This window comes from Ranitomeya imitator, chromosome 2 (genome assembly GCF_032444005.1).
Source record: "Ranitomeya imitator isolate aRanImi1 chromosome 2, aRanImi1.pri, whole genome shotgun sequence".
NCBI lineage: Eukaryota > Metazoa > Chordata > Amphibia > Anura > Dendrobatidae > Ranitomeya > Ranitomeya imitator.
Window position 1 is genome coordinate 165,545,770 of NC_091283.1, and position 22,059 is coordinate 165,567,828.

Here is a 22,059-nt window from a genome sequence, read left to right on the forward strand (position 1 = left end):
TTTGGCAAAGAGAAAAAAAACTAGTGACGGTCAGGAATTTAAGGAGAGTTGACAACTGTGTTCTGACTTGCTGCTATTCTTAGTGGGGGGAATGTGCTGCACTTCCCCCGTATGGCCTGCAGGTGGCAGCGCTGAGACTGCTTTGCCAAGTTCTCTGTTTGTGCCAGGAGCGTGACGTCACGGCGGGGGCGGGGCTGTTGCATGCCCTGTATATAAAGTAGAAGCTGGCAGAGTTTTGTCAATGAACAGCTGAGACTCGCAGGTGATCTGTGGCTCTAAGCAGCCAGGCACCAGCTCAACCCCCTAAAAAATACCAAGCACCCCCCACCCCAGAGTGTGACTGAGGATCCCTGGTCCTGTGCACTGCCCCACACAGCTGTCACCCTTCCACCTGGTGCTCCACATGATACTCTACCCACTTTGGACCATGGTTGCTGGCTCTCTGCTCCTGGCTGCTGCATTCCTGGGAACTGCCTGCTCTGTGAAGATGGTGAGTGCTGCATCCATCTACTTGTGTGGGGCTCCACAGTGACATTGGGGTGGCTGCAGTGCATGCTGGGTGAGATCTGCTCATTGCTACATACACATCCTTCATGTAACTACAAATCCCAGCACAACTATCTATTCATCTACAACTGAATTGAAATCATGGGAGTTGTAGTTCCTATAACTAGGCTGATATTTTAGAACTAAAGTGTTGTAGTACTATAAGTCCCAGCATTGCAACCCTCTTTTCATCATCTTCCATGCAGCTGGGAGTTGTAGTTCTTCGTGATATCCCAAAACGTTTGGTTGTAGAACTGCAATCCCATCATTACTCTGTATCCAGCTGCACAGGCATTCTGGGATTTGCAGTTCCTCATCTGCATTGCTAGACTAGATCTGAAATGTTATCCTTTCTAATGAGCGCCATGGAACCACAAATCCCAGCATCACCGCCCCCTTCACATGATTTTACATCGATTTGCATTCATAGGGAGAGTTGTAGAATTACTGTATCCTGCTACATTGACCTCCTGAGAGCTGTAGTTCCCCAGCAGCATAGTATGCTATGATGATATACTGGACCGGAGGTGTCATCATTTCTAATAAGCCTTAAAGAACTACAAATCCCAGCATTACCCTGTAACCAGCTACATGGACATGCTGGGAGTTATAGTTACTTATAACATAGATAGAGTTTGTTACTTGTTTTTATTATGTATACCCCTCCTCACATGTAAAGCGCCATGGAATAAATGGCGCTATAATAATAAATCATAATAATAATAATAATAGAGCTGTGCAGCGGGGGGATTACTACTCCTGTCATCCCTGCACTCTCCATTCCTCCTGTGCTGGGGTTGCAGGGTAGTGGCCATAGATGTGCTGGGCCGCAGAGCTTGCACTCAGATACTAGTCTGGATGATTCGGGGGGCATACTCTCTGCAGTTCCCCCTCCCACACGTCTGCTGGGAGATGATGTGAAACAATCCCTTCTTTCTGCTCGGCCATTAGTGATTTCCTCTCCAGCCTTATTATAATCAATGACTTTGTTGTGATGCTGAGATCAAAGTCTCCTTATTACGGCCGATGATTGGTCCAGGGCTGGCGGAGAGCTGGGATATGGGATTAACCCCTTCTTGGCTGGGTCATTTCAGTGCGAGTTTGGGCTCTAGTTAATATCTGTACCTGGGAAAGCTGAGTGATGCCCCCTGGTGGGGCAGGTATGGTATTCTGTATATTGCCTAGCGCATGAAGAATTAACCTTCAGCTTAGCATTTGGCTTGAAACCACAAGTACCAGCATGTTCTGTCAGCCACAGAATGGTAATGTATTTTGGTACTGCATTTTGTCAGGATATATCCACTAACATTTACCAGTGTGCTAAAGGAGGTCACTGTGCCAGCTGGCAAGGGTGGCATTATAGTGTTTAATGATGTCTAGGATGGCCTATGTGGGGGGCACATTCATTGCTCAGCATAACTCCAAGGCCGGGGTCACACTTGTGAGTGCAATGTGAGAAACTCGTGCGAGTCTCTCGCCTCAATACCCAGCACTGGCACTGGGGACCGGAGCGTGCGGCTCCATAGAAACACATACAGCCCCACACTCCGGTCCGGCAGTGCTGGGTATTGAGTCGAGAGCCTCTCGCGAGTTTATTGCATTGCAGTTGCCAGTGTGACCCCGGCCTAAAGGGTCACCACCCAGAACCCCATTAAGACTCCTGTGGTGCGCCATCCCCCATGTTATTGGTTAGCCTAAGTGGTATAATAATCCAGCCTAAATTCAAGGGTCTGCCCCTTTTTAATAAAAGTTGGGTGGTTCCTGGCTCTCCTTAGAATTCATGCCCACTATAAATACCCGGCGTCAGGTTTGTAAACAGTGGGTGCTCTCCACATCCCGGGATGTTTATGTATAACCTCCCTGCCAATATCACATTTCACATTTCAAGGGACTTGGCGTGATCTTCTCCATGTGGGATTGTGAAGGAAAACATCCCATGTGCAGACCCCTCATTCCTGCATTGAGTGACTGACTGAGAGGGGGGCTATAGGCTGGGGGCTCCACAAGAACTGCACAGTCCCATCAGCTCATTGAATATATTGCTTCAAACTGGTTAACAACCACTATGGCCACCATTGGCTCTGACTTAAGCGGTCATAACTTTCCCAGCACCCTGCATGGCAAGTGTGTGTGTGTGTGTGTGTGTGGTTATTGTACTGGGAAAGCTGGGGGACAACCAGTATGACTGACAATGAATCCAAGTGCCATAGTATTCTGCCCAGAGTGACCCCTTTCTAGGGTCCTCCAGGAGTGACCCCACTGAGCCTCTGTACTCGGCTGGCCATGGTCCAGGCTTCCTGAATGCTGGGTTTCACTCACTAAACACAGGATGGGAGATCAGCACTAAAATTGTTAATGTCCTCGCACTCCACTGCCCTCCCTCCAGCTGAAGATGTCATTTCACAAGTTTGTCTAATAATAAATAAATAATGTTTATTTTTATATAGCGCTAACATATTCCACAGCGCTTTACACACATTATCCTCACTGTCCCCATTGGGGCTCACAATCTAGAATCCCTATCAGTAGGTCTTTGGAATGTGGGAGGAAACCGGAGTGCCCGGAGGAAACCCACACAAACACGGGGAGAACATACAGATGTTGTCCTGGGTGGGATTAGAACCCAGGACCCCAGCGCTGCAAGGCTGCAGTGCTAACCACTGCGCAACCATGCTGCCCCTGTTTAATAAAGCATGGATTTTATCTGGTGAGTGCCACCTTTTTTCACTTTTTTGGATACTAAAATTGTTAATAACCTCATGTTTTATCAGATTTTACAAATATTTCCCTTGAGAGCAGTCGAAGATTTTTTTTTAATGCTTTCCTCCTTCAACTGCTAAATACAGCCTCTTTATAATTCTGGCCTCCTACAACTGCTAAAGGCGGCCTCTTTATAATTCTGGCCTCCTACAACTACTAAAGGCGGCCTCTTTATAATTCTGGCCTCCTACAACTACTAAAGGCGGCCTCTTTATAATTCTGGCCTCCTACAACTACTAAAGGCAGCCTCTTTATAATTCTGGCCTCCTACAACTACTAAAGGCAGCCTTTTTATAATTCTGGCCTCCTACAACTGCTAAAGGCAGCCTTTTTATAATTCTGGCCTCCTACAACTGCTAAAGGCAGCCTCTTTATAATTCTGGCCTCCTACAACTGCTAAAGGCAGCCTCTTTATAATTCTGGCCTCCTACAACTGCTAAAGGCAGCCTCTTTATAATTCTGGCCTCCTACAACTACTAAAGGCAGCCTTTTTATAATTCTGGCCTCCTACAACTGCTAAAGGCAGCCTCTTTATAATTCTGGCCTCCTACAACTGCTAAAGGCGGCCTCTTTATAATTCTGGCCTCCTACAACTACTAAAGGCGGTCTCTTTATAATTCTGGACTCTGTGGTAGTTCAACTCAAGTGGCATTATATTGAGGTAGAAAATAGGAACACCGTCTCTTTAAATCGTTGGTTGCTTTATTATTATTACGCGGCATAAACCAAAAATAGAGGAAAATAAACACACCCTTTTCGCTAAAACAGGAAAACAATAAAGAAAAACAACAACGCTGCAACACAGTCCATACTTACACGGGTAACATCCTGCTCTGGAGCAACACAGGTTCAGTCTTTCTTCCACAACACAAAACCACTGGAGACTCCTCTCTCCAATCTTGCTGACCAAAGACTGCCTCAAGAGCCCAGTTATTTAAACCCAAGACCATCTGACTCTTTCCATCATGTGACTGACCACATGACCATGACATCACACAGGTCCTGGCAGCTCTGCATGTGGAATTATGGTAGACCTTCTCCCTCCTGCTCTATGAAGGTCCACTAAAACCAGCCCATTATGCAGCTTTAACTTAACCCTCATAACACATAGTGTGCTGGAGGAAAATACTCTGGTTTCATATCACTGACACCATTAAGCACCATGTGACCCATATCACCCCTTACCTTACCAGTGACATTGTCACTCCTTCTTCAACTGCTAAAGGCGGCCTGTCTATAATTCTGGCCTTCTACAGCTACTAAAGGCGGCCTGTCTATAATTCTGGCCTTCTACAGCTACTAAAGGTGGCCTGTCTATAATTCTGGCCTTCTACAGCTACTAAAGGCGGCCTGTCTATAATTCTGGCCATCTACAACTACTAAAGGCGGCCTGTCTATAATTCTGGCCTCCTACAACTACTAAAGGCGGCCTGTCTATAATTCTGGCCTCCTACAACTACTAAAGGCGGCCTGTCTATAATTCTGGCCATCTACAGCTACTAAAGGCGGCCTGTCTATAATTCTGGCCATCTACAACTACTAAAGGCGGCCTGTCTATAATTCTGGCCTCCTACAACTACTAAAGGTGGCCTGTCTATAATTCTGGCCTCCTACAACTACTAAAGGTGGCCTGTCTATAATTCTGGCCATCTACAACTACTAAAGGCGGCCTGTCTATAATTCTGGCCTCCTACAACTACTAAAGGTGGCCTGTCTATAATGCTGGCCTTCTACAGCTACTAAAGGCGGCCTGTCTATAATTCTGGCCTTCTACAACTACTAAAGGTGGCCTGTCCTAATTCTGGCCTTCTACAGCTACTAAAGGCGGCCTGTCTATAATTCTGGCCTTCTACAACTACTAAAGGCGGCCTGTCTATAATTCTGACCTCCTACAACTACTAAAGGTGGCCTGTCTATAATTCTGACCTCCTACAACTACTAAAGGTGGCCTGTCTATAATTCTGACCTCCTACAACTACTAAAGGCGGCCTGTCTATAATTCTGGCCTTCTACAGCTACTAAAGGCGGCCTGTCTATAATTCTGGCCTTCTACAACTACTAAAGGCGGCCTCTTTATAATTCTGTCCTCTGACAACTACTAAAGGCATCTATCGCATCCAGCTTTCCACAAACCCTAAAATCCTGCATTCTTTCTGTTCTGGAGTAATATGGTGCAGCTCAACTACGACAGATCCCATACAGAGAAAAAGTAAGAGAAGCGAGTGTTGCATGCCCCATTCTGTCAACCGTGGTGCCGCAGATCATAGGATTGGTATATATTTTATGGGGTGGGGTTACCCTTTACTGACTGGCCTGCCGCGTGCCTGTGCATTTGGGAGGGTAAATGTGATACTTGGCATTAGAGAAAAGTGCCCTGCCACTGGCCCTGGATTATCTCCAAATTTCTGGTGAGGTGGGTTTTGTCTTGCCTGCAGAATGCCCTCAGCACTTTGTGGCTGGCAGCTATGAATGATGCCCAGGCATGGTAGCAGCTCATTGATAATATACAGGCACTGTACTAATGCTATGCTTTCACTATATGGCAATATTTTGTTCTCCTTGGCATTGCTGTTGGGCACCATTGTGTAGGAACAGCACTGCGTCATTGTCTGGCATTTTTGGTAGGACCTATGGTGGAATATATGGATATAACTGTATTTTGTAGGCACAATACTTATTTGCTGGTACTGTATGGATGTGCCAAGCTCTGTGTGGATCTGCAGTGGTACTGATAGGGCGGGATACAATTGTGTAGGCTCTGTACAGCACACATTATGGATATTGCATTCATATACAGCCAGTGCACGGCACTGTTATACTGATTGGGTTTGACCATACTGTGTAGACTCAGTGTGGCAGTACATACACCTTTGAGACCATTGGATTTTCCAATGTAAAGTGATAGAAAATCTAATAATGTACTAAATGTTTAGCTTGTGCTCTGCGTCTTTTACAAGATCTAATATCATATATCATTATGTGCTAATCTCTGGCTCATGGTTCATGTGAGAAGGAAGATCAGGAAGGATTAGTGTCTTTTTGAAGAACCCAGGAGTGCAATGTATCACTGCCAGTGTGGGCGGTTATGTGCTCGTCACCACTGTAACTGTTTGGATAGTAGAATAATGCTGCAGTACGAATCTAGTGAGAAATAATAAAGGCTTGGATACATACAGTAGCTCAGCAAACAGTATCATACTTCCTAATAAACTGCTGTATCTAATCCAGTCATGTATGACCATATCTGGTGAGATGGTGTATCTAAGTCGATCAGGTATCAAACTGTGTGATAAACTGCTGTATCTAATAGGCTTAGATAAAGCTGCTTATAAAACAGTATAATACCTGAATGGCTTAGATACACCATCTCACCAGACATGGTCATACATGGCAGGCTTAGATATGCAGCTCACCAGAGCATTGCACATATGATGAGATACAGCAGCTCAGAAGACCGAATCACACAGAATAGGCTTAGATACAACAGCTAAATATATGTATCTCAGTGATGTTTGCTGGAAACCGCTGGATGCTATTTTTAATAATGGCAGAGCTGTGCGGTTGAAGTAAATATTTTCCTCATCTTTCTCCCTTTTGGACCATCTTTTTTTCCAGTCCTGAACTGGTTATCATAACAGGAGTAGTAAAGTGGCGCTCTGTTAATCCCAGAGTCACAGCTCCTGCCCTGTCCAAATCCTGTGAGTGATGCCAGGTCTAAGGCGCTGGAGCTGCTGTGAGTCAGCGGGTCACGTGCCTCTGTGTTTATGCCAGTCTTTGCCTGCCCGTCCAGGAATTAGCTGTAATTTGAGGATTAACCTGAGAGAATTTACAGATTTCACATTAACTAAATCTGTGAGATCCACAGCAGAGCACCACAAAATGAGAATAAAAATTCTTGGCGGAGTCCATATTTATGGCGGAGCTTTCTGAGAACGCGGTTCTCTTCCTTTAAACTTTTTCAGTCTGGATTACCAGTTATAACATTTTATCTCTCTTGATGCCATTATAATGTAATAAAATAGTATCCAAAGGGCAGCTCCATTTATGGTTAATATTCATATGAAACGTGCAGGAAACGCCTGTCACCACAATGATGATCACACTGTCATCACAGTAGTGATGAGCCAACGTGCTTGAATAAGGTATTTTCCCAGCATGCTCTTGTGCTAACCGAGTGTCTTTGGGGTGCTCGAAAAATATGTTTGTTAGGCAATTCTTGCATGTGTTGCGGCTGTCTAACAGCCGAAAGACATGCAGCCGCTGGGACTTTAACATATTTTTCGAGCTTGCCGAAGTCACTTTGCTAGCACAAGAGCATGCTGGGATAATACCTTATCCTAACACGTTTGTTCGTCACTAGTAAAGACTGAAAAAGATTCCAAATACTGACCCCCATTGTACAGGAATATATCTACTATAATACTGTCCCCTATGTATAAGAATATAACTACTATAATACTGTCCCCTATGTACAAGAATATAACTACTATAATACTGCCCCTGTGTATAAGAATATAACTACTATAATACTGCTCCCTATGTGCGAGAATATAACTACTATAATACTGCCCCTATGTGCGAGAATATAACTACTATAATACTGCCTCCTATGTACAAGAATATAACTACAATAATACTGCCTCCTATGTACAAGAATATAACTACTATAATACTGCCCCTATGTGCGAGAATATAACTACTATAATACTGCATATATAAAGAAAGTCCAGCTCACCTGTAAAATTGGTTGCAGCCAAGAGAAAATGTTCATCTCCATGATGGTGCAAAATAGTTTATTGACTTGGAGTGCAAAAAAAGCCATGTGCAAGGAAAAATTAAGTTAAAAACATTGTATGAAACTATTTTGCACCTTCATGAAGCTGAACGTTTTCTCCTTTTCCACTATAATACTGCCCCCTATGTACAAGAATATAACTACTATAATACAGACTTCTCAGATAAGGATACAGGAAAGATATATATCGTTGTTCCGTGTTAGCCAGTAGATAGAAAAATATTTAGAATTGAGAGTCCTCAGTGGTTGATACCTTTTAATGGCTAACTGAAAAGATGGTAACAAATTGCAAGCTTTCGAGACTACATAGACTAATACAACATCTGAAGAATCACATATTTATGCACAACACAGCACAGAAAAAATATCATAGATAAGACAGGTGACGTGACGCAAAACTACCATTATGGGAGAGTTATGTGTTGTGAAAAAAGAATGGATCTACCTGTGGCAAAACATTTTTGTATCCCAGATCACAGCATCATGGACACGAGATTACTTGTATTAAAGGGTAATTTCAAATCTCAGAGAGACAGAAGAGTCTGGGAGTTTATGCTTATGAGTACCATGGACACTCTCAGTGCAGGAATGAATGTGTCGCATGGATTTATGTCTTTTTACATCAATTAAGGAATTTTCTCCTCAAACTATGTGGGGCATCACAACACAGAACAAGACCCCAATTAGAGGACAATAAAACATTCACACTCCTTATCTATGAACTGTTCGAATATTTATGGGCATAACTGTTTTATCACTCTCCCATAATGGTAGTTTTGCTTCACATCACCTTATCTATGACATTATTTTTCTGCTGTGTTGTGCATAAATATGTGATTCTTCAGAATTTGTATTAGTCCATGCCTGATGAAGGGACCGGAGTAGTCTCGAAAGCTTGCAATTTGTTACCATCTTTTCAGTTAGCCATTAAAAGGTATCAACTACTGAGGACTCTCAATTCTAAATATTTTTCAGATAAGGGTATACATTTATTGTTCGGGCTGTGTGCAATGAGTTATTTGGCCTTGTCTGTAGGAAATATTCACTCTGACCTTGACATTATATTGTAATCTACTGTAATGTATTATCCTAATCAATTATAACTTTTTTTTTTTTTCCTGTGGATTTAGAAACACTGTACGGATCCCTAGCACAGTGTGAATGAACATGTGTGCCAAGTTGTCAGTCACTGTAATGGTAATAGATGGCAGCAAAATGAATCCATGTAATGTTATAGTACTCTATTGTATTGTCACATCTTCTCTTATGCACTTGTGCAGAGATGCTGAATCGGTACGGGCTACAGGGAGTTGTGAGCACTTTCAGAGCAAACAGAGTTGTTTTGTAACTCAAGATGTTATGTGCTTTCTCTAGGGAGAACCATCATGCCCATCAACTTGCATCTGCCCCAAAGAAACATCTACGTGTGCCCCTGGCATCAGTCTTGTAGCGGACAGTTGCGACTGCTGCAAAGTGTGTGCCCGTCAGTACAACCAGGACTGCGATTTGAGACACCCCTGTGACCACATAAAGGGGCTGCACTGCGACTTTGGTGCTGACTCCTCTTCTATCAAAGGCATCTGCCGTGGTAAGTAGTCACCTAAACAATTGTAGCCAGTAGTTCGCCTCTATTAGGGTGTTTTCAAGAAAGGCCTTTCCTTAAAGGGAACCTGTCACCTGAATTTGGTGGGACCGGTTTTCGGTCATATGGGCGGAGTTTTCAGGTGTTTGATTCACACTTTCCTTACGCGCTGGCTGCATACTGTCCGCAACATTGGATTGAAGTTCATTCTCTGTCCTCCGTAGTACATGCCTGCGCAAGGCAATCTTGCTTTGCGCAGGCGTGTACTACGGAGGACAGAGAATGAACTTCAATACAATATTGCAGCCAGCGGGTAAGGAAAGGGTGAATCAAACACCCGAAAACTGTTCCCATATGACCAAAAACTGGTCCCGCCAAATTCAGGTGACAGGGTTCCCTTTAAACTGGTCTTTGGGCATATTTTATTTGGAATTGCACCGTACTGAAATGTGCTGACTTCTGTAGGCACAGTTATGGCAGCAGTCATGTCCAGAATCCTTTGCTTTGGGCAAACTTCCAGCAATGTGTATCACCCATAAAGATTGGCAATAACATTGTGTGCACAGAGGTAACGAACCAGACTAATTAGGGCTCCTTATTTCAGCTTGGCTGGTGACCCAGATTGGGGTGTAATTGCATTTATATTTGCACCTCTCTCCCTTACCTATCAGAACTCATTAGCAGAAGATGAGCGCGATGTCCGCCAGGCAATGAGCTGATATTTGGCCTCGGTACTGCTGTCGGCAGGGATGTTTTTTTTTAAAAAAGCAGATATAATTTAAATCAGCACCGCACCTGGCAAGATGTCGCGCCAACTATAGTCTGCCTGTCTGCAGATAACCCACCCGGGAACTGTAAACACTTGGCGAGTAATTCTGATCTGCTGGTACTACCAACCCATTTTATGTCACCTCTAACGAGCGTGGTGTGCCCGAGAGGCGTGTATTGATTTGACAGAATGTTCTTGTGGGAGTAGAAGTTTACTGCTGATCAGATTACGAGGTTGGCAGATCATAACTGTGTGACCCGTGGTGACTTCCAAGTAATTCTGGTACTTTGGTAGTCTTAAAGTGACATGCCTAAAATATTAAAAGTTAGTTGTTTTTTTTTTTTTTTACTTGGGACGCCTATTTGATGGCCACCTTGAAAAAATTCCAAGACAGTTTTATGGACATTTTATTAGGAGGGTTGGTGTTATGAAGCTATATACAAGATACTAATTCAGAAAGGGTTCAAGCCACTCTTCGGAGTTACCAAATTAATTTAACAGGGGCTTTCATTAGGATAGACCCTCAATTTCTGATCAATGGAGGTCTGACTTCTGGCACTCATATCAATCATCTGTACAGCGCTATGAAGAAGATATGGTGCTGGCTGGAGTGACATGATCAGCTAATCATGGAAGTGCCAGAAATCTGACGCCCTTTGATGGGGTGTCTCAAGACTCCTGTTCAACCCTTCTGATATCAATATTGATCCTCACTCCCCGATACATGAGCATCAGTTCATGTGTGCACATGCTCTCAATAGGAATTGAAGAGTAAGACGCTGCCTGAGGCTTTAGGCAGCAGCTCATCTGCCTGAGAATTGGGGGTAGAAATCAACACCGATCTATCTTCTTCTGACATCATCCATCAGAGAAACACCGTGAGGCCCCTGAATATAAGCTCTTGTCTCATATGTATAGGCACCTGAAAAGAAGATGCCAAATTTTTTGGGAGGATGCAACCAAAGAAAGGAAGTGTCAAAGTATCCATCTTTAGGCTATGTGCACATGTCAGGATTTCTTGCAGAAATTTCCCGAACAAAACCGGACATTTTCTGCAAGAAATCAGCTTGTTTTTTTTCACGATTTTTCCGGAGGTTCCCAATGCAATAATATAGTGATAAATCCTCAAAAAATCTGCAAAATTAATGAACATGCTGCGTTTTTACTGCGATGTGTTTTTTTCGCAGAAAAAAACGCAACATATGCACAAAAATTGCGGAATGCATTATAAATGATGGGATGCATATGTATGCGTTTTTATCTAATTTTTATAGCGAAAAAAACGTGAAAAATCTGGAACGTGTGTGCACACAGCCTTAAAACTAGGTCTAGCCATATTGGTCGCAGTGGGGCTCATACTGACTAAGGAGGCACAGTTGTTCACTAATATTATGGCTTATTCAGTCTTTCCGGTACTTGCAGTCGATCCTGTTTTAATATCAATATTTTTATCTTCTACAGCAAAGTCTGAAGGTCGTCCTTGTGAATTCTTCGGTCAAATCTATCAGAACGGGGAGAACTTTCAACCCAACTGCAAGCATCAGTGCTCTTGCATGGATGGAGTGGTGGGATGTATGCCTCTGTGTCCTCAGGAGATGGCCTTGCCTAGCGTGGACTGCATTAATCCAAGACTTGTCAAGGTCCCTGGACAGTGCTGTGAGGAGTGGATGTGTGATAGCAACCACATCTCAGAAGACTCGGGTGACACCACTATGGGAGACATAGATGATATTTTGAAGTCATCTGAAGAACATTTAGATCAGGAGGACGTGGAACCCGTATCCAGCAATGAGCTCATTACTTTGGTCCGAAATGGATTCAAAGTGGAGACTGGTAAGCGGTAGGGAGTCTCTTTAGCAGTTATGGAATCAGCATTGCATCACCTATTATCAATTATGGTGGACTTAGTGTTTTCTGTTTCCATATTCTAGATAGTCATGTGGTGCAATAAAATGCTTAGACTCTTGATTCCCATTGGACAACTTCTTATGGTTGACGTGTTTTCAATCCATACTTTTTTAGACAAGTGATAAAATATCTGTGTAGAAAGAACTTTCTACCAGGATGACTTTTCATTATATTTTTTTTTTTTAATTCGGGCATTTTGCAGGTCTGGGTCCTCATCCTCAGCCAGATCGTTCCAGTTGTGCTATTCAAACCACTGAATGGTCACAGTGCTCCAAATCCTGTGGCATGGGACTTTCTGCCAGGATAACCAACGATAACCCTCAATGCAAGCTCATGAAAGAGACACGCTTGTGTCAAATCCGACTCTGCAAAGATCCGTTACCATCCAAACCCAAGGTAAAGTATTTCATTTTTCTTCATTGGAGTGGTACAGTACTCTGTTACAGGCAGGGAAAATTTGTGTACCAGCTTGGGCAAGTGGAAGCTAGGACTACAGCTTTCTTGATTTGCCAATGTTTTCTTGACTCATAACCCGAGACAATAACTGAATGATATGTCTGAAGAAGTACTTTATGGACCTGTAAAGTCAACCCATGAAAGGAGTTGGGAAAGTTTCTTCTGACCTGATTTTAGGGTCATTAAGTTGCCCGTTGTTCTGACTGTTGGGTCATGACTTTGAATTTGACCATCAACATTTTATAGTTTTCATCCCATACACCACAAAATTCTTAGTCGTCTAGGCTTTCTAGGATACTAGTTTAGGGTCTAGACAAATAGTATGTTGGTTGATGTTTACATTCTTTTGTAACTTGGTGCCTTTTTCCATTTAGAATGGCAAGAAATGCATCAGAACTAAGAAAGCCAAGCAGGCGATGCATTTCACCTATGCTGGATGCAACAGTGTGCGAAGGTACAAGCCAAATTACTGCGGGTCCTGCACAGACGGCCGGTGCTGCACCCCATCCAAGACCAGAACCATGAGGGTCCGCTTCCGTTGTGACGATGGAGACACTTTCCAGAAAAGCATGATGTGGATTGAAAAGTGCAGGTGTCATCAAAACTGCCCCTATCACAGCGAGCTATCTTACCCCCATTACCGATTACACAATGATATCCACAAATTCACAGACTGAGCTGCCCAGAATGGCTTTTTTTCTTTCAGACTTATAAGGGTGGTGGCCATGAAAAAAAAAAAAAGGTTCCCCCATCCTTCAAAATATTTCCAACTTACAGGGTCTGACCATCCAAAACTGGGTGGTGATATAGTGGATGATGCATCACGTGGTCTAGTGATGTACAACTTTATCATTGACTCTCTTGAGAAAACTTCATCAAACAGAAGAGTGGCGTTTGTCGCAGGCTTAGCAAAGGTAGAGAGGCAGATTTACTCCAGTTATGGGCGAAAAGATACATTAGCTGTAAAAGTGCAGCACAATTAGATTGTAGAGGACTCCTGGTCATGGGGGAATTCAAGGTATCTGTACAGTTTGACGTGTGGACTACAGGGGAGCAGTATTACATAATAAACTGCAGACATCCACCAAAACACTCACGGCCTTGCCAAATTCTCAGAATTTGATGTCTGGAGCCGTGGTGGTACTGACTTGACCCTTGAACATTGTGAGCGGTCTTCTAACTTCAGCCCAGGAAGAGATCTCATGTTAATGTGGTCTCCCATAAGTGCCTGGGAAATGTTAGATAAATGTAGTGTAGATAAGTGGATTAGTTGGATTGACAACCATTATCAACACAGAAATCTTGTTGATCATGACTTAAGATGTATCCTGAAAAGACCCAGATGGACCGAATAAGGTCTAAGGCAAGGTGAGCGTCATAGACCTGACGCCTATGACATTAGAATAGTCAAACAGGTGGTAACCCTAAGACCATCTAGTATCAGGACTTGACTCAAAATCAATTTTTGGGCATGAAACGAGACAACATGAAGATCTGTAGAACTTCATGGACTACCATTAATTTGAAAATGGGTCTGTTGGGGATAACTCATAGATTATTGAGGGTTAATCTATGTTCTAGTTTATTTCACCCACTGTCTTTCCAGATGAGCACTTCTGTGGTCATTGTTAGAGAGGAACCAGTTATTGTATGGTCTCATTGGTCTTCTCCCAAATAGGAAATAAGGGAATTATAAACTACCATTTAGTTCAGTAGTTTATCAGAATGGCACTTTAAATAAAAATATTGAAAACTTGCTGCTTTTTTAAACTAATTAGTTTGTTTGCCCCTCTGAACCAGGTAGTGGATATTCACTGTAGGGTGACGCTTTAGAGAAAAATTGACAGCCGTGCTGCGGCCAAGGAGTAACCAAAGAAGTATTTGTTGTACTGATAGCAAAAGTACAAAAAAAAATGCTAAATTTTAGAAATGGTGTAAAACCCATACATTATGTAGTCAGCCATGGCCTTCCAAAGCATTTTAATTCCTCCATTCTCCCATTCCCCGAAAAAACGACACAACTACACATTTAGGTAGGAGTACTCATTTAGGGGGTTAAAGCTATGTGTTTCATACTGCTCGTGGTAAAGCCCTTTAAGAAATTGAAAAAGTATAGATATAAACACTGGCGCTCAGCAAATGACTGACCCGAGGGTAAGATTTGTATAAAGAGCTGCTGGTGATTGAAGCAGGTTCTGTGTATACCTGCTAGAAAGCAAAGCCTAAAAAAACAAGAATATATCACCGCGCTACTCCATACATGTGTAAAGCCAAATTGTGAAGATGTTAAATATGCAAATGAAGAGAAAGTTACTGCGGTTATGCCAAAAGGACGGATCTGATGAGTGGCACTTAGTTTAGTGAGGTGATGATCCCAACAATTGGTGGGAGAGGGTATATCTCCCCTATGAGGGAAAAAAAGGGGAGTTTTGCTGTCACCCACAAGACTTTTAATATGAACCTAAATGTTTACCCCTGGCCATCACCAATAAAACAGTTTAATTACACATGATGTAACCATTTCCACTGTGAACCCTGCCCCCATGTCCAGTTATCACATGAACTACCCATCATGTGACTGCAGTGGCTGATGGCTCTAATTCCGTATTGGGTGAAGAGGAGGTCGAGCGGTAACATTTTTATGACCAACCTATGGATAAGTGCATTAATTTAGTAAAGGAACCTGGTTACATCTTTAGCTAAAAATCTTATTAATCCTCCAAAACCCCCTTTAAGGGAGGAGTGAAATGATTAGCATGCTTTTATAACGATGCAGCACAGAGATATGAGTGGTGGTCATAACTTTCAAGGGTGGTCAAGTCCCCACGCAAGCAGTATTGCTGCCTGCCAAATGTTCCAGACAGGGCTGCTCATATTTTTTTTGCAGCTTGTAACCACAGCATAAGGTAGAGGTAGCGGGGGACTTACCTTTACGAAGGTTGAGCGAAGGTGGATATCACTGCCTGCATTATGTCATAAATTGTAACTTTTTGTGACGCATCATTCACTAAGCAATATTTGCTTGCCGGTAGCAGTGTACACTTTGTGTGTGCTTTTTGTGTTTTTTGTTCTAGTTCATTCCCATCTATATATATATATATATTTTTTTTTTTCGTCTGTCATTACGTATCATTCATACACTGATGGTTTTCATTGTGTTCCCATTGTAGGGTTAAACATAATTTACATATTTCTACTATTTAAAGGGACGTTGATTAGCATAAGCCCGGCCATACTATCCCACCGACGACCATTGAATAGCAATTTATGGACCGGTATGGTTGGTGTGAATAGAGCTGTAATCCCTTTGGTTGGGAGCAGCAGGACTACTAAGCCACAGCTCCTTACACAACTTTTATTTCTGTGTAATAACCGTTCCCTTTATAGGGGGTTGCTCGGGGTGAGGTGCGCCTGATAGAGCTTGGTTTGTACATAGGTGTTGAACCCTTTTATGTATACGTTTCTTGTATGTTCGGCAGTATTACCAGCTTTTATATGTAAAACGGAATAAATACAAAGAAAAATAAAAACGTTAATTGTGTTTTTTTAATTTTTTTTTTTAGTTATTGACTTGGGGGATTTATGAATGGTAGAGCAGACCATAGAGTATAATTAAAGGTGTCTCTGCTCAAGGTACATGGACACATATACTATATCATTTTAATATAGGTGTAACGTAGGTGTTGTTTTGTTTTTTTTCTTTACTGATTGCAGATTTCTGTGAGACCGGGTGAGGCTTGCATTTTGGTTTTGAAGGACTCCAGTGCCTTTCCAACAGATTTGAGCTCTCTATAAAATTTTTACCTAGTGGTTCAAGGCCAAAAATCGTCAATAATGAATCTCCTCAACTCTATTTATTATACAGTCAAAATAGTCTTCGACTATTTCTCCGTTCAAGAAAACTTCTTTCCTTATTATAAGCAGTGGGGGCAATTCTTAAAGGGACACTGTCACCTGAATTTGGAGGGAACAATCTTCAGCCATGGAGGCGGGGTTTTGGGGTTGTTGATTCACCCTTTCCTTACCCGCTGGCTGCATGCTGGCTGCAATATTGGATTGAAGTTCATTCTCTGTCCTCCGTAGTACATGCCTGCACAAGGTGCAATCTTGCCTTGCGCAGGCGTGTACTATGGAGGACAGAGAATGAACTTCAATCCAATATTGCAGCCAGCATGCAGCCAGCGGGTAAGGAAAGGGTGAATCAAACACCCAAAAACCCTGCCTCCATGGCTGAAGATTGTTCCCTCCAAATTCAGGTGACAGTGTCCCTTTAAGGAGCACACACATAATAAGTTATAGAAAATATGAAGCAATTAGTTATCAAAGTGTAATTACGTTATACTCCTCCCACTGAAGAACACTACTCCAGCCTCTACTCAGCTTGAAAAGGCTGATAACAGAAAACAATAGATTGCATTCAACTGCACAGGAACTGTGTGTGTGTGTGGGGGGGGGGAGGGGGTTTTGGGTGTAATGTCCCTTTAATAGATGTTTACACTTGACAATGTGATGCCAGTGGTAATATTTCTTGAGTATTAGTAGAGGCCGATTTCGACTGATCAAACTTTATTGCATGTAAACAAACGCATGGGGGAGAAGCAAAGGTCATAAATGTTGAGCTGATATGATACTCCTAATGCAAAAATGTTTGCAACTTTCTACCACTTTGTGGTTATATAATTTTAAATATATAATTTCATTCTTGTCAAAATCTCTGATTGCTGTTGATGAATGGAAACTTCCTCCTTCGCATACATAGTCAGGAAGCATCCTAATTCCAGGTGCAGGACTTTTTTTTAGGGGAAGTGCACATAAAATGTGAAAATTAACTTTTAATCTGTCTCCAGTAAAAGCTTAAGATTCTAGCAGTGACTTTAGAGGAGTGGCTGAAATCACTCACATATAGGTTGTAGGCATGTGCTGCCGGTGCCCGGCTCTGCGGAGTCAGTCCAGCAGCTGCCACCATCAGGAGTGTGTGTCCATTGCAAATATCTCACCTCTCTCTGAAATTCTGGGAATTCCAGCACCAGATCCCATTTTCTGTTTCTCACACTGAATCTCAGCTGCGTCAAGGTGAATACCAGCTTTCCCCTCACTTCACAAAAAAAATCACATCCGCCAGGGCTGGGAACCGGGTATCTGCGGGAAAAGTCTGTCATTAAAGGGGGATCTCTGGGAAAATATCCAAATATGTCCTACACTTCTGTGCTGTTCATGGATCATCTCTAGCACATGGAAGTCAATGAGTTGTCATCCTAGTGAGGGGACGATGGATGACAACCAATATGGCCGCCATTACTGAGTGAGTGGCCCATGTTTCTTAGAGCGAACAACTGAGAATTAAAGTTCTGGTATATAAGGGAATCTGTGGTAGGCACCATGAGGGAAACTGTAGTGGGTGCAGGGCTGTAGTTGCGTTAAGGGGGGCATAAAATGGTCCCTTTAGCCCATGTGAGAAGACCAATACTATTAAAGACCCTTGATAGTTCAGGGGCCTATTGGAGATTTTTGCATTAGGGCACACAAGTTTTAAGATCTGCCACTAGTAGATTACCCCTATAGTGCCAATCACAGACCCAACAGTATACCTATGTCCAGAAAATAGGGGTTGAAACATGGCGGGCACTGCAATGATTATGTGGCTTGCATATACTATGGAGATCATCTATGGTTGGAGTTGGGTTAGATGTGATAACATAGTGGATGTCTGTGCATGGCACTACTGAGGGCATCTGGCTGGCAAAAGGAGGTAAATGTGCTTATAGTTGGGATGTATTTGCTATGCTCGCTTGGGGCAATGGTTACTGGCACTATGATGTGATTCAGAGATCTTTTATATAAGGGCATCATCTGTTATTGAAATGAAGGCCTTTGTGGTTAAAAATGTGGCACATGTGACAACTGATGACTGTGTATGGCACTCTTGAAGGCATTTGTGGTTGGGAAATGTGGTTGGCAGTCTAGGAGATCTGTGGTTGGCACTGTAGAGGCATCTTTAATAGGTACGGTAGAAGACGTGCAGTTTGAAGATCTGGCATATAGTGCTGTCTGAGTCAGGCACTTTGAGAGATCTATGGTGGCATTATAGGGGCATATGTGATGAGTACTATACAATATGTCCAATGTGGTAGGCAGACAAGGAGATCTGTGGCACTGTAGGGGCATCTGTGATGGGTGATACTGAAGACTTCTGTGCAATTCAGAGGTCTGGCATGTTGAACCATCTGTGAATAAAATTTGGGCAACTGGATAGCAAACTCTAGAGGATATGTGATGTGTACATTTTATTCTTTCTAGAGGATATGAGGGACACAAGGGTCTGGCATATTGGGGGCATCTGTAGTTAACGTGCCGACATCTGCCCTGGTACTGTATATATGAGTCATCTCGTGCCAAGGGCAGTTGTGCTCAAATCTGTTGGTTTGGGGCGTCTGTGGTGACGTACTCTTGGGAACGTTGGCACCAACAACTGGACATTGCAAAATAATGTGCATCTTGTAGTAGTTTTGTCTACAGGGACCAGAAAAGTGAAGAAAAAAATATGCCCTATACACAGGGATCACCAAAAATAATTATCCTTTATTGGTACAAATGAGCCATAACGAGTTTAAAAACAAAAGGCAAAAATGTAAATTCACACTAGGACTGTAAACCAAATAACACTTGACACACTCGCTAATAAATAAATATTGTGTATAATAACATCTTACAATAAGGTAATTGGGACCAAGCTAAAGGTAATGTTGTTTTTTCAATTGGTCTAGTCACATGGTTGGTTTATATTATAACATTACTGAGGAAAATTCATCATTGGTGATTGCAATATACAGTATGTGGGCATTTTTTTTTAACATCTTGACATTCTTTGCACTTCTGAAATTTGTCCAATGGCCATTATATACAGAGGTGCTGATCATATGTTCTCTTACTTTTTAGTACAGTCCTAATTACCTTATTGTAACATGTTACTACTAGTGATGAGCGAACGTGCTTGATTAAGGTGTTATCTAAGCATGCTCGTGGGCTAACAGAATGACTTTGACGTACTCGGCAAATATGTTCGAGTCCCCTCACCTGCATGTCTCTCGGCTGTTCGAGAGCATGCAGGGATTGCCTGACAGCTGTGAGACATGCAGGCGCAGGGACTTGAACATATTGTTCGAGCATACTGAAGTCACTCGGTTAGCACCCGAGCATGGCGGATAATGCCTTTTCCAAGCTCGTTCACACATCACTAGTTACTATATACAATATGTAGTTATTAGTGAGAGTGTCATGTGGTGTTTGGTTTACAGCCCTGTTGTGGATTTACGTTTTTTGGCATTTTTTTACTTTTAATTGTTTTTAAACTTTTTGTCGAATTTGTACCAATAAAGGATAATTATTTTTGGTGATCCCTGTGTACATGGCATGATTCGTTTTCTTTTCTTTCCTGATCTCTGTTCCTGACATGTGAGGCCTCATTCACACATCAGTATTTTTGATCAGTATTTCATCAGTATTTGTATGCCAAAACACAGAACAGATGTCAGTCTTTTGAATCCAGTTTTTCGCTGTCAGTTCCACTCCTGGCTTTGGCTTACAAACACTGATGCAAAAATACTGAGGTGTGAATGAGGCCTTACAGGCTGATCCGTTATTTGGTGGTGCCCTCTGTTTCTTTTTGCCTACAGGTAGTCACACAATTCTTTTCTGTTTCTGAATATCACAGGATACATAGGTCTCCATTGCCAGTAGTAGGATGGCACAGTGCCCACCTCAGAGATATAAGTGGCGTCCCGGCCCTGAGCTGCTCTGTATGGTCGGCAGGTAAACGACACGGACAAGGTCTTTCCCTCGACCTACGGCAGCGTCTTCTCTCTTTCCAGGACCAGTAGATATAGATTAGCCATCGCCCCCATCACCATCGCTTGGCTGGAACAGCTGCCGCCCCTCACAGGAGAGGTAAAAGGTCAGCTATGGGAACCAAAATCGTCCATACAGTGGCCCCCGCATTCCTCCTGTCCCATCCAAATGTTACACTGGGAATCCTTGCACAAGTAAAGCAAGGCAAACAGCATTTCTCTCCCATCTGTTCCTAAGTGGTGCCATGTGCCCGAGTTAAAGGGAAACTCTAGCAGAGGATGTGATTTTTGGCGCCCTCTTTCTGCCACCATATGGCACTTGCCCAGCAACTTTTGGACCATTTCTGCCATGTATGCTGATGGGAGAGGGTAGGTCCGTAAATTGACTGGCAGAACCGTTACGTGTTTCTGTGACTGCTCCTGTGTGAACATCGCCTCCATTATCACAAGACACCATGCTGTACTCACAACACCACTGTCCTTAACCTAGAACCGCCCGGCTTACAGGAAGCAGACGACGGCCTGAGGCATCTCTGCTGAGGTAAAATGAAAGCTGTGCTCCGGTTGGTTGCTGTGGTAAAAAGATGGTTGCTATGGTAAAATGAAATCTTATCTATGATTGGTTGCTCTGATATAATGAAGCTGAGTTTTAATTGGTAGCTGGGGTAAAAACAAAAATCAGCCCTGGTTGCTGTGGTGAATGAAAGCTGAGCTCTGATTGGTTGCTCTGGTAAGTGATATCTGAGCTGTGATTGGTTGCTCTGGTAAGTGAGAGCTGAACACTGATAGGTTGTTCTGGTAGAATGAAAGCTGAGCTCTGATTGGTTGCTGTGGTCAAATGAAAACTGAACTCTGATTGGTTTCTATGGACAATACAGACAACGTTACTGACAGTTCTGATGAATAAGGCCCGATACGCATCATTCTATATAAACCACAACTAACGGTATAAGAGGCCCAGCGGGAGGGGAATGGAGACACTAAGCATTGCCCTATTGGGTTTTGCACCCTGCGCTTCCTCAGAACACAACACCCAAGAGTAAAGTGATGTCTTTGGATCAGATCCTTTTTACTCGTCCCTCCATTGTAATGTGGAACATCCATGCATTAATCATCCATGTAGCATGTCTGACACCCGCCGATATTTATACCCTCACACCTTATTACAATTCCTGACCCCTGATAGAAATGTTTCGGAAAATACCATCATGTCACCAGCGCTTTCTTCCCCACAGACACACGTGCGTCTTCTACACCCAAAACCTTCTATGGAAAGCATGGACGTCGCCTACAGACGTGGACATCTATTGTTCTAGAAACTTCTACACTTAGAATGTAGGGAGATGTGATCTGAATAAAAGAGGGGCCTCAAAGCATCGATGGAACTTGTCCACCTCAT

At 42.9% G+C, this 22,059-nt stretch overlaps 1 protein-coding gene across 1 annotated transcript; it reads left to right on the plus strand.

Moving 5' to 3' along the window:
- The first annotated feature begins 240 nt into the window (after window positions 1-240).
- Window positions 241-16,322, plus strand: LOC138662312 (CCN family member 1-like). Its single transcript, XM_069747784.1, has 5 exons — window positions 241-490; window positions 9,476-9,689; window positions 11,914-12,285; window positions 12,563-12,756; window positions 13,191-16,322. Exons 1-5 carry the CDS (start codon window positions 404-406, stop codon window positions 13,491-13,493), a joined length of 1,170 nt encoding a protein of 389 aa, XP_069603885.1. The 5' UTR covers window positions 241-403; the 3' UTR covers window positions 13,494-16,322.
- The last annotated feature ends 5,737 nt before the right edge of the window (window positions 16,323-22,059 follow it).